The sequence below is a fragment of the Boleophthalmus pectinirostris genome, unplaced genomic scaffold (genome assembly GCF_026225935.1).
Source record: "Boleophthalmus pectinirostris isolate CB_2022bp ecotype Guang Dong unplaced genomic scaffold, ASM2622593v1 HiC_scaffold_17, whole genome shotgun sequence".
Lineage (NCBI taxonomy): Eukaryota > Metazoa > Chordata > Actinopteri > Gobiiformes > Gobiidae > Boleophthalmus > Boleophthalmus pectinirostris.
The window spans coordinates 9,630,652-9,644,889 of NW_026571115.1; the positions used below are offsets into that span (position 1 = coordinate 9,630,652).

The following is a 14,238-nucleotide window of genomic DNA, read 5'->3' on the forward strand; positions in this document are numbered from 1 at the left end:
ATACAATGTGGACGGATTGATTGAGAAACAAAACCTGCTCTACATCTCCATTTTAAACTACACAACATTTTGAGTGGTTAAACTGTAATTCTGAAAAATAGTTATTTCAAAATGTACTGTAAAAGTATAAATGAGTACACAGTTTGGCAGTATACAGTTTATTTTTTCTGGTGGAGCCCCATCAAATGCTTTTATCTATGGCGATGTTATTGTTTTGTCTGGAATGTTTCACAGTATGGAGACCAAAACAGACCAAGTTACAGGTCAGATCAGTGGAGAGGTGACCCCAGTTACAGTCAGAATGCCTGTTTTTCTAGGTATTTTTGAGCTATAAGACCACCTGTGTTTGAATAAATGTAAGGTAGAGCTGTTTAATGTCATACTGTGGAACATTCCAGGCTGAGCGATGGCGTATCCATAGAAACAAGCAGGTGACGGACCCTCAACCAAGAAGTTACACCGTGCACTTTTAACTATGCTCTGAATACTGCTCCTTTCCTGCTTGTCTCCCTTGCGTGTGCTGTGCTTTTGCTTGTCACTTCAGATTGTGCACTCCTGTCGTCCCTCACAGTCCCACCTCCTCCACTGGGGCCCCTCCTTGTCACAGTTGAGGCGTGTACTTTCGTTTTCCCAAAAGCGAGCCTTCATGATTCAGCTGATCGTATAAAACCTGCCCCCTGACTCTGGGACAGGCAGAAGAGGGAAAGTCGTGGTCTTTTTCGCTTCAGACAGCTATCGAAACAAGGTGAGCGAGCAAATGTTGTGTTATTTTGGACTTTGTTACCCTAATGTGGGTGTAATTTAGATCTTATCTCCAAGCAGGAAATTATAGAGGTTTTTCTTTTTTTGCTAGGTTGGATTGAGTGCTACTTTGTATACTAGTACAGATATCTGCTAGTAAAGAGACTATTTACTATTAATTACTGTTAAGAAATTCAAAAAACGTAAAGTGTCTTGCCAAAGGACACAATGGAAGGTGGTGCTTGTGGGCAAATGCGCTTCAGCAAAACGCACTCTTATGACACTGAAAAAAAATAATAATAAATAAAAATAGGAGAATGGGTTAGCTATATTTTATTTCTATATAAAACGTCTGAAAGTGTAAATATAAGAAGCATTGGCTATAATTGGGACTTTTTATTTTATGTATTTATTTTGTGCAGGTAAAGATTTACATTCTTATACAATGGAACATATAACATAAGTGAAATCATAATAGAAATGACAATAACCACACAAAAAAAAAAAAGTTTTTGCCCAAAAAAGAGTGGGAAGAAAGTTTATTTAATCCCACCCCCACTCTTCTAATCTAACACAATGAGCTATCTATTGCATTTTTCAGACATTTTTAATTAAACTCTATAAACTATTTACAAGTGCAGACAAAGTTTGACTGTTATAACGTGGTAGTATAACATCAGCATACCAACAATGGTAAAGTTAAGGACACAGACTTGTGATTATAGTCGTAATTTACTTTTAACTTTGTATACCAGTATAAATATAGCAAAGTTACATTAATATTAAGAACACACTGGATACAAGGTGAAATAATAATTAAACACAAATAGGAGAATGGGTGAGCTATATTTCTTCTGTATATAAAACATGTAAAAGCACATATATATGTTGTAATGATTTAGATTTAACTTAACATTGTGTACTAGTATAAATATAGTAAAGTGACATTCATATAGAAGAAGAAACTGGACGCATGGGGAGTAAGGTGTCTTGCCAAAGGACACAATGGTAGATAATGGTAGCTGGGATAGAAATGTCAAGTTTGTTTGTGGGCAAATGCTCAACAGCAAAACAGTTTTTCTTATTATGACATTGCAAAATAAATAAATTAAAAGAGTATATGTGTATAGTGCTTTTCTATATAAAATCATGATATAAAATTTTAAATGTATATACTATAAGTAATTACAAGTCTCCCAGATACAATCTATGCTACAGTCTTAATTAGTTTTAATTTATGTATGAATTACACATTACATACTAGTATAAGTACAGTGAAGCTTTAATGCTATTAAGAAGACACTGGATGCAAGGTGGGTAAGGTGTCTTGCCAAAGAACACAATAGTAGGTAATGGTAGCTGGGATAGAACTGTCAACCTTGATGTTTGTGGGCAAAAACATTTTTATTTGACACTACAAAAATTATGAGAATGGATTAACTATTATTATACTATTAACTTCAAAAAGAAATCTCAAAGTGTACTTTAGTAGTTCTGGTTGCAATTGGGACACTTGTGTTTTAAAGTCTTAATTTGGTTTTAATGTATAAATGCCACTATGTATACTGATATAGGTGTAGTAAAGATATATTACTATTAAGAACACACTGGATGCAAGGTGAGTAAAGTGTCTTGCCAAAGGATAGAATGGTAAGTAATGGTAGCTGGGATAGAACTGTCAGCCTTTGTGTTTGTGGGCAAAAACACCCTGAGCTTCTGACAATGGTTTTTAAGACATATTCTCATTATGACACTGCAAAAAAGAAAAAAAAAATATATATATATAAATGTAAAAAATAATACATTTCAGTATAAGAAACATAAGTTGCATCTCTTCACAATCTTTAAGGAGTGTGTAAGTGGCTTTGGTTGTAATTGTAGATTTGCTTTTGTGAGTTAGACAGATTATGCTGCACTGAATTGTAATATAATAATACTACTACTAAATAATTCTGTTGAGCAGACAGTGGAAGGTGGGGCGTCACAAAGTGGGGGGTGTGATGACACAGCAGTATGCAACAGAAGCTGGAGTAGAATCATCAACCTTATTGTTGCAATTGAGACACTCTGAGCTTCCTGCAGCTGGACTTAAGACATATAATGCTCCAAAAGTAAATGATAATAAAACATTTGTATATAAAAATGTTTGTTTAATCATAATATTAAAGTGTTAGTAGCTTTCAGTGTTATCATAATACACAATTCTACAACTCTATTTTGATATTAAACTGAATAGTATTACTCAATTCTGATTTCGATACCACAATGATAATAAAAAAGACTTGCTCTTATAATATGATATTTTCAACTTTAAATCATAGTACTTTCTTTTATATTACCACCTGGTCTTACTGATATGTCTATATATGTTTTTGAATTCCTTATTTTGGTTTTGTCCTGGTGCAATTCTGTTTTGTATTCACAAGACAAATATGTGTGGTACCTTTATATGTGAATTAACCTATTTTAAAGGGTATATACTACACGGAACTGAATCTTGTGAGCTTTAAGCCCTTTTCTAATGTAGTGTCCTCCTCAAAAACATACCTGGAATTGTGTTTTGTTTAATTCACACACTATTAGTTATTTGTCTGTCTACATCTCTAAAGCTCAAAATGGTCTGTTCCAAATTGTGAAGTCTTTGTGTGCTGCATTTGTGTGTTAAACATGTGCGAAAGAAACAAAACACAACTCCAGGTATGTTTGTGAAGAGGAAACATAACATAAATCGGAAAATAGCGTAATATGGGCCCTTTAAGCATAGTTTTATTTTATTTTTATTTTTTTTTTTAGAATGGAGGACCTGCAGTTGTACTCGTACCAGGAGGAGGTGGCGCAGAGGGCTCTTCTTGGAGAAAACATCATTATTTGGTTACCGACGGGAGGAGGAAAAACCAGGGCAGCGGTGTATGTGGCCAAAAGACACCTGGAGACAAAACCCAGGGCCAAGGTGGTCGTACTCGTCAACATGGTGAGAATATTTAACAATATAACACAATTATTTTTGGCTTATACACTATAACGTAGGTAGTAGTGGTAGGTGGTGACAGTTAGTAGTTAGTAGTAGTAGTGCCATAGAATACTGGCACTATTTATTTATTTTTAGTATTATTAGTTTGCATAATGACCCTACCGTACCAACACAAGTAGGAACAGCAAGAATAGTATTAGTAGTAGTTTAATACGTTCTTTTAGCATCTGTATTTCTCTATACTTGTACTTCTCCCCACCTCGCCTGTACTATAATAATAATAATAATAATGTGTGTATATGTGTTGTAGGTTCACCTGGTGGACCAGCACTACAAGAATGAGTTCTCCAAGTACCTGGAGCCTGTGTACCAGGTGCTGCCGGTCACTGGGGACTCGGAGGAGAAGGACTTTTTTGGTAAAGTTTTCCGTACGGCTGATGTGGTGGTCTGCACGGCTCAGATCCTCTACAACGCCATGATCAACGAAGAGGAGGACAGACACGTGGAGCTGTCAGGTGAGTGGGAGGAAGTGGGGGGATGAAGTCAATGTTCATTTACCAATACTTTTATTACTTCTATATGTACTGCTGTTACTACTGCTAGTGGCAGGACTGGGCCTCGTCAGTACTTGGGTGGGAGATTCAAGTAGTGGCAGGACCAGGTGCCATAGTGGAGCGCCAGTGGCAAAAACTGTTGTTGTGTCCTTAGGCAAGACACTTCACCAACATTGGCAATGTGGAGTTGAATGTGGTGTGTGTGTGTGAGTGTTGGTGGTCGCAGGGGCAGTAGGTGCAGATTGGCGGCCTCACTTCTGTCACTCTGGCCCAGGGCAGCTGTGGTTTGAACAAACAGTATTACTGTCTGGCTACTGCTTAGTGGGACTAAACACAAACAAGTTTAGCCTGGTGGACTAAAGGGGAGAATGAGGAGGAGGAGGAGGAGGAGGCGGCAGTTTCTGTTTGCCCTAGCAGCATTGAAGTTCTACTATAGAGTAAGAAATCTTTCAGAAATATTTGTGTGCATAGGATAGAAATCTATTTGTGCGTATTTGGCTGTAGTTGAACATAAAATAAATATTTGTAAAGTCTCAAATGAGTCCAGTCGTACATAAATGTACTGTGTGTATTTTATCCATCAGAATACCAACTGAAGAATTACAGTTCAAGAATTATGATCACGAAATGAAAAGTTACGATTACGCTTTCTTGAGTACAAACCCGAATTCACAGAAGTGACTCGACTGTCAAAAATACATCATCACGTCACAGGCTTTATTTATTGAGCAGAAGAAACATCGATTGAGATTCTGGACTTTTGCACTGCATACGGAACCAGAACCGAACCCGGACAGGACAGTAAAGTCACATCTGTGAATTCGTATTCATTTCAGTTCATATTCTGATGGATAAAATACACACAACATGCTCAACTACAGCCAAATATACACTGATTTCTCAAATATACATGGTTTTCTATCCTATGCACACAAATATTTCTGAAAGCTTTCTTACTCCATTTTCTACTATTTTTATTACTTTCCCTAAACTTGGACTAACACAGTGGATTATTGAAGATGATTATTTGTTAAATGAAGTACTGCCCATTCCAAAATACAGGAGTTGTGTGAAGGATAGTAAAAAAGGATTTCATTTGCATATAAGATATTTACATACCAATATGCAAAACGTAGAGAAGTGATGACAAACCAAGGAGTTTAAGTCTCAAACTAGACAGAGAACACATGCTTTATTAAGGCTAATTATGTGTAGTAATTATGAAGTGTTACTGAAAGTAGATTTTGTTCAATTTGTAATTGTAGACATCACACTGCTGATCATTGACGAGTGCCACCACACCCACAAGGACACAGTGTACAGTAAGATCATGCGCTGTTACGTGGAGAAGAAGCTGAAGAACCAGGGTCCTCTGCCTCAGGTCCTGGGCCTCACTGCGTCTCCAGGAACCGGAGGCAAGAAGGTCCTGGAGGGCGCGGTGGAGCACGTCCTCACGGTCAGATTTCTACTGTTTATATTTGAAATCACTAAATGTTAGGAGTGGAGTAGTGGCAGAGTGGTTAGCAGAAATGTGCCTGAAAATATGGTTCAAATACAAATATCTCTGCTCGAAAAATTACACTGCAAGTTTATTCATTATTCTATTTTATTATAATTTGTTGCTGCTTTTTGAGTTAGTTTTCATAAAGGTTCATGTAACTTTTCTGGTTGAGGCTCTGGCAACCTGCTTAGTCTCCATGGAGATGCTTAGAATATTCCACAGTATTGCATTAATCTTATCTAACTCCAAGATGGTGCCACCTGCAGGTCAGATTTGGATAGACAACCCTGCTCATGTTTTACAAGCAATAAAGTAAATACAAAATAGAAATGTTTAATGCCAGTCTGTGTAACATTCCAAACAAAGGATGAAAGCAGAAAGTAGTGTACTCTCCCACAGAAAAGTTACGCAATGCACCTTTAATCTAAACCACTGTTTTAGTCCCGATGTAATTCTGGTCTAGTTTTAGTTAAGTTGAGGTGGCGATCGTGCAAATGTTTATTATATTTTCTTATTCATGATGTATCCCTCACCTCTGTGCATAATAATAATTTTGTTTTGTACATTGCCATGGTATCCGTTCTGAAAATATCTGTGTTTTCTCTTTTAGATCTGTGCTAACATGGATTCAGCGATTGTCTCAACTCAGAACTACCGCCAAGATCTGCAGAAGAAAGTGCCCCGGCCGCGCAAAGAGTATGACATAACAGAAAGGAAACCAATGGTACAACTTCTGTCATTTATTAATCTCAAATAGTTTCCAATCTAAATACAGTTAGTCAGTTCTGCTTTTTTACGTGATTGGTTGTATGATCATAGACCTGCCGCAGTAATTCTTGTATTGTGTAATGAATGACAGCTGGAACGATATTTTTATTTTATTCTCATGTATCTTGTTTGCATTGTTGAGGAACTTTTTGTAAGAGAAGATTTTAGCTGTAGAGGGTTGAATTAGTAACATCTATGACTCATTGTAGATTGCCTACTAAATAATGTATTGATGGTTTGCTGTGACATCATGCTGGGGGTGTTCTCCATGTATGTTTATGGTGGAATGTTCAACAGTTACCATGGCAACACAATGCACACATTAGCAAAAAGGTTTTAAGATGGTCTGAAAACTCAAGAAAAAAATACAGAATGGATTTAAAGCAGCACATTTTCAGGAGCCTGTGATCAATCTGAACGTTCATGGTCCTGTTTAGGAGTTTGATTTTCAGCAAAAATGTGAGAATGACCATATTTTTTGAACTGTAAGTTGCACCAGCCAAAAAATGCAGAATGAAGAAGAAAAAAACATAAGTCTCACCAGACTATAAGTCACACTTTTTGGGGCAAATTTATTTTATAAAATCACGAGCCAACATTTCATCTTGAAAAGCAAGTTATAGTAATAACAATAGAACAGAGAACAACAGACTGTTAACCTCACATGTGAACAGTTCTTCAGATAAACTATAACATAAACAACAGAACAGAACAAGTTTATCAAACACTCCATCTCACTCCAAATCATTGAATTCTTCATCCTCGGTGTCACTTCTGAGAAATTTCGTGACCTCCGGAGGTAAACGGAACGCCCCTCTTCCTCTTCTGTGTAGCTGTTGTCAAACTCAGCATCAGTTCCAGTTAGAATTATTCTGGCCTTTCTGAATCCCAACAGGATGGTTTCGATTGTCATGGAAGTAAAATAAATGTATACAGACAGGACAGACTCTTTCTGCAAGAGACATGCGCAGTAGAGCCATGTGACAGTGGGTACAGAAGTAAAAGAAGTAGCGGATACTGGCACACAAGCCTAGAGCGCCCCCTCGAAGTCAAAGGACCATCCAAACCATGAAAAAAGTGTGACTTATAGTCCGAAAAATATGGTAACTGAAAACCTGTTGGCTGATACTAGCGAGCTTGTGACTGTAATGTTATTTGAGAGGGACTTTTTAACAGCACAAATCATCTCACCTGTTGTAGTTTCAACTATCTTAAATCAGGTTTTTGTGTTAAAACGAAGCTCAGATTAAAGTCTTGAGTAACAGAGCTTCAGACAGAGCAAAGCCTTCAGTTAGCATCATATCCCCTGGGAATGTTTATGACGTCAGCTACAAAGTATCAACAGTGTGTGTAACTGTCTGTCTGCTTCGCCCAGGACCCTTTTGGAGATCACATAAAGTGGATGATGCTTCAGATCCATGAGTATATGAACCTGCCCCGGGACGTCAAGCTGAGGGAGTGCGGGACACAGGAGTATGAACAAGATGTGGTCCTTCTCGAACAAAGAGGTGAGAACATATCCAAAATTTGTCTCGCCCCAGTCCAGATGTATTGCATAAGCAGATTATGTCTATATCAGATAAATAAAGCATTCATCTATCTATCTAAAGTGTTTAAATTGTCCGATAATCAGGAAGTGTATGGTTAACATGCTAGATGACTATGCACAGGGCTCTGAGAGTTGTAAAAGGATCTTATAAACTCATTGTGGTGAATAATTTAGGCTGTTCGGATTGTGTAAGGTACATGAGGAGTAATTTTGGACCACTGGAAACTGTTTAAATTTAAGTAGTTCTGCTTTGCACATTTTTTTATACAGAAAAAAAATCAGGTACAGCGCCTTAATTTTATGAATAATTTGGCAGAGATAGGGGTAGGTGAAAACGGCTCTGAGTGCAGGATAATACAGGATTACTCAGAAGTACATGAATCAACTTTAAAAGCTTCTTCAGTTGATTTTACAGAATATGCCCCCGTTAATATAATTTCAGGCGTGAGCGAGAGCAACCGTGTGATCGCCCAGTGTGCCCTGCATCTGAGAGAGTACAACGACGCTCTGCTCATCAGCGACACTCTGAGGATGATCGACGCCTACAACTCCCTCAAAAGTTTCTATAACAACAGGCCCACCATGGACGCCACGGACATGTTTTTGGTCGGACTGTTTGAAGGTAAATGATCCATCATACTTAAAGGTGAACTATATAACTTTTCTAGTGGAAGGTCTACCAACTACTTGTCTCTTTAGAGGGGTTATAACTGGAATGTCCCACAGTCTGGCATTAAGCATAGCATTTATTTCTTTACAGGCGCTTATTGCTCCAAAACCTGTATTGTTATTGTGGAATTCTTGCCTCTTCTTCACAGACTTGATGTGTAACTTGGCCTGGTGGCGTCACCTGTTTGTCTCTGCTGAAATAGATACATTTAATGCCATATTGTGGAACTTTTCAGGCAAAGCTATCACATCTCCATGGAGACCTTCCACCAGAAAAGTTACAAATTGAACCGATTTTATTCCTTGCACAGAACAAAATACAGTATCTCAGTCTGTATGTCAGTACAGATATACTGTATAAGCAGCTCTTGAGTTCCAGTAAGGCTGCTGGGCACTACCTACATCTAATTACAAAACTTTGTATTATCAGAAAATCAGGAAGTGTGTGGTTAGCATGCTAATTGTTAATAGCTTATCGTAATGGCAAAACTCCATTCTGGTTATGTAAATCCCTCATAAAGGTGAGGAATAACTTAGAACCACTGTAAACCAGTTCTATATTTTGTGTTTAAAAAAAAAAAAAGATCTTGAGCAGTGCCTCTAGCTTCAGCCTCCTGGGGAATGTTGATGTAAAATATGAATATTTGCTTTCCGCAGAGAATGAGGTGGAGCTGAAGCTCCTGGCCCAAGATCTCAGCTGTGAGAATCCAAAAATGGGCAAACTGGAGAGCACTCTTCTGAACCAGTTTGGGGCGGATAAGAAGTCGAAAGGGATTCTCTTCACAAAGACCAGAAAAAGTGTCCACTGTCTGTATGACTGGATTATGGGGAATGAAGTCCTGCAGAGAGCGGGCATCAAAGCAGCTCCACTGATCGGAGCTGGGAACGGCATCAGTCACATGACACAGGTACTGCCTCTTTACAGTAAAGGTGCACTATGTAACTTCCCAAGTGGGGGTCCACTACAATGGGAGTATTATTGTTGATATTGTTTTACCTAGAATGTTCCACAGTATGGCGTTAAATATATGTAAAGTGCATTTATTTGATTATGTTATGTGTTCGCAGTATAAACCCATAGGAGGAAACTTCGAATTTGAATTGAATAATAATTTAATATTTGTTTTGCAGAATGCACAAAAAGACACCATCCGTGAATTCCGTGGTAACAGGCTCAACCTCCTCATCTCCACCACCGTCGCAGAAGAAGGCCTCGATATCCCAGAATGCAATGTGGTGGTGCGCTACGGGCTGCTGACCAATGACATCGCCCAGCTGCAGGCGAGTGGGCGGGCCCGGGCTCAGGACAGCGTGTACTCCGTGGTGGCTCAGAGAGGGGGGCGGGAACTACGAAGAGAAATGATCAACGAACACCTGGAGGAACTGACCAAGAAGGCCGTGGCCAAAGTGCAGGAGATGGATGAACGCCAGTTCAGAGATAAAGTAAGAACACCATTTGAAAGTGTATTGTGTATCTTGTGAAGGGTCCGTCAGATGCTTTTCTCCATGGAGATGTTACTGCTTTGTCTGGAATGTTTCACTGTAAACCTTTTTATCTTCATGGAGACCAAACCAAACCAAGTTACAAGTCTCAACTCAAAATGTCTGTTTTTCTAGGTATTTTTGAGCTATAAAACCACTTGTAATTTCATAAATGTAAGGCAGGCAGAATTATTGCATATTCATAGAAACAAGTAGGTGAGTAGATTAGTCCTCAGCCTAATTATGCAGGGTTTGTGTGTTAAACATGTGTGAATGAAACAAAACTCCGGGTATGTTTGTGATGAGGAAACAACTTTATAACATAGATGAGAAAATAGTGCCCTTAATGATTTAATAAAAAATACCCACTGTAACGTGTAATTGTTTTTGCAGATATTCCAACTACAAAGGGAGGAGTTGCTCCGTCAGAGATTGGCCGAACAGAAGAACTTTGCAAAGAGGAACCGCTTCTCTGCTTCTGAGGTGCAGCTGATCTGCCGTAGCTGTCTGAAAACTGTGGCCCAAGGGAGCGACCTCAGACTGGTGGAGGGGGCCCACTACGTCAACATCAACCCAGAGTTCAAGTAAGATCACACTTAAAGATAGTATTTTAAGTGCACATGTCAGCTTTTCAGGTTTTTCTAATTATTAGTTGTTGTCAGTTGTAACTCATCTGGTGGGATTTGTAGTGAATATACAGTAAAGGCTCTCATAGTCTTACAGCTGTTAAGAGTCTTAACAAAACTGTGAGCTTTAAGCTACGTTATAATGTTGTTACCTCCTCAAAAACACACCTTGAGTTGTGGTTTGTTTCATTCACACTTGTTTGAGTAATGCTTCATTCTTAATCTTACATGTTCAAAGCTCAAAATGCTCTGTTCCACCTCGTGATGTCATGAAGCGGTAGTTTTCAAGGTAACAGCTACCTTTTACCTTCAGTTTTTGATGAGGAAACAACATAACAGATAAAAAAAAATAGAATAATATGGTTCCTTTAAAGTGTATATGACAGGTTTTCTTTTTTTCCCAGAGTTTTTTCTTTGATTGGTGGTATCTGTGTTTAATATTTATTATAGTTTTACATTACAGTTAGAGTTAAGTGGAGTTTGCGGAAAAGAATTTGAGAAGAAAAATGTAGTTTTAAATGAAAAGCCTCTGCCTATGTTATGAACACAAAATTCCATCCAAAATACAGGGACAGTTTATGTGCAAGGATGACTTTTTCTGGTAGTTTAAAGCTTCATTTGATAATGGTTGTGTAATTTAAGGCAAGATTTTTATGAAAATCAATCTTAAATATGTTAAATTTAAGGAAAAAGAAGTCTGAAAGGAGACCACTCTGTCATATGCACTTTCAATATTACAACATGCTACATGTGCTTTTTTCTCTTTATAGAAGAGAGTACAAAGTGGGAGGACAGATAGTTTTACCAAGAGAATTCGAAGACTGGGAGCCTGGCTGTAAAATTATCTGCAACAATGGCAACTGCAACAAGGTACTGCTGGCTATAGTATTAATAATAATAAAACATTAAACATTATTCAATAAATAATAACAATAACACAAATTATAAGTAATAATATTAATTAATAATAATAATAATAAATAATACCTACCTTTTATAAAGAACTTTTCAAGACACCCAAAGTGCTTCACAGTAACACACAGGCACACATATACATACAAAAAATGAATTATTAAACAGAAAAATTTTGAGAAGTGATTTGATCAGTGGGTTCATCAGTTTTTGTGTGGAGTAGAGGCCTGCACACAGACAACTTTAGGCTCACTGTTTTAGCTTTTAAAATTAAGGCACAATGAGTTTTTAAGAGCGTTTCACAACTGTGAATGTGTCTGTTTAAGGACTGGGGGTTTGAGATGAAGTACAAGAAGTTTGCCATTTTGGGAACCCTGAAGATCTCCAGCTTCGCTCTCCGGACTCCTGTGGAACAGAAGACAGTGAAGAAGTGGAAGGATGTGCCATTTCCTGTGGGTGACTTTGACTTCAGCACATACTGCCAGGAGCATTACCCCGAAATGCTCGACTGAAGGAGTACTGGCTCCAAAAATTGGTTAAGTAATTTTAGTGTGCATGTAACTGCAGCCAACGATCATGCAGCTTTTTTTTAAACGGTTTTAAGTATCTATAAGAACAATTTAGAATTTCCAGAGAACATGTACAAGAAAATATGAGTTTGTAGTGACTTTACAATTCCACTATATAATACCACTTCTTTATCATCAAAAAAAACAACAACAGCCATTTGAAAAGCTGGGCAGAGGCTTATGAACTTTGTAACTGCATTGTTTACAAAGACTTGTTGATGAAATTAAATTTATTTAACTTTAGATTTAATACTTATGTAATTACAACATTGCAGTTTACTACAGATTTGATTGTGTGAACAGTTAGCTTTGTTTACAAATGAATGAGACTCTGTAGTTATAGATTTTCACCGTAAACTTGGTCAAGAAAACTTATATTATTATACATATTCCTCCAAAAATATTGTTACATGATGTGAGTCAACCGAGTACTACAAAAACTCTACCGCACACGTCACTTTAGCTGACATAACTCACTGACATAACGCCTTTGACAGGTGGAAATGCTCATTTTACTAAAACACAATTAAAAGGTGCACTGTGTAACTTTTCTGATCTCTCACCTGCTTCTCTCCGTGGAGATGTTACCTGCAATCTTCCAAAGTATCTCTATGGAGACAGCGGGTGACAACACAGGGTCAAGTTACATGTCAGATCTATGGAGAGGCGAGCCCACTCACAGTAAGAATGGACGTTTTTAGGTCAATAACAAAACATCTTATTGCGTAAATGCAAGATGGATACTTTTAATGCCATATCGGGACATTCCAGACAAAGCAACAACATCTTCATAGGGTAACCAGGTGGTGGATCCTCTAGACCTTACACTTATAAAGTTCCACAGTGCACCTTTAAGATTATTATATTTTATTTACAAAACATTTCCCTTTTTTTTCCCCAGTTTGGCATTTTTTATTTATGGTTCAAATTTTACTTCCTGGTTGAAAATTATGACATTATGATGCTAGGAAATTACGTAACTGTTACCAAGCAACCATGTGTCACTCTGGGCCAAAACTCCTCTAATGTATGTGGAAATTATTATTTGACAAATAAAAATAATAAAATATTATTATTAATAATAATAAAACACCTTTATTTTGTTGAAATTATGTTTAAAGGTGCACTATGTAACTTTATGGGTGGAGGGTCTCCTTAAACTTCACTATCTCCATGGAAACAAGCAGGAGATGTCACCAGACCAAGATGTACTGGCCACATCTGTGGAAAGGCTGGCCGGCAGACCAGTGGTGGAGTTAGCAATTTGGGAGCCGTAGGCGAATTTGAGTTTGGGGCCCTCTTAATGCACTGTTATTTTTTAGTTTAGTTTAGTTTAGTTTTAAAAAAAAATAATTTATATATATATATATATATATATATATATATATATATATATATATTATATATATATTAGTATAATTATTTTATATACATATTAATATATTATTATATATATATATTATATATATATTATTATATATATAATTAAATCTATTTATATATTACTATTATATATTATTAATTCTATATCCTAATATATATATAGCACTCTCTACTGTAGGTGTGCATTGAGCAATAAAAACACCATAACTGAAAATGGCAGATGGAAAAGTTTAATGCCACACTCTGAAACATTCCAGACTTAGTACTACCATCTCCATGAAGACAATCAGGTGGCGGACCCTCTACCCGAAATGTTACATGCATGCATAAAGTATCTGATAAATTATTATTATATATATGAGTATTATATATATTAATTAATAACTATATTTATATATATAATTTATTTATTATATTATAATATATATTTATATATATATATATTACCAATAGAAATGAGAGAATCGTCAAAACCTGTCATATGCACTTACCGTCAATAAATTACTGTTAAAG

The 14,238-nt window shown here is 37.0% G+C and overlaps 1 protein-coding gene across 1 annotated transcript; it reads left to right on the top strand.

The window, feature by feature from the left end:
* Positions 1–601: 601 nt before the first annotated feature.
* Positions 602–13,671, top strand: dhx58 (DEXH (Asp-Glu-X-His) box polypeptide 58). The gene is made up of 12 exons (XM_055152952.1): positions 602–745; positions 3,535–3,712; positions 4,023–4,227; positions 5,532–5,722; positions 6,378–6,491; positions 7,911–8,043; positions 8,527–8,706; positions 9,411–9,661; positions 9,885–10,196; positions 10,629–10,819; positions 11,632–11,731; positions 12,100–13,671. Exons 2-12 carry the CDS (start codon positions 3,536–3,538, stop codon positions 12,283–12,285), a joined length of 2,040 nt encoding a protein of 679 aa, XP_055008927.1. The 5' UTR covers positions 602–745; position 3,535; the 3' UTR covers positions 12,286–13,671.
* Positions 13,672–14,238: the final 567 nt, after the last annotated feature.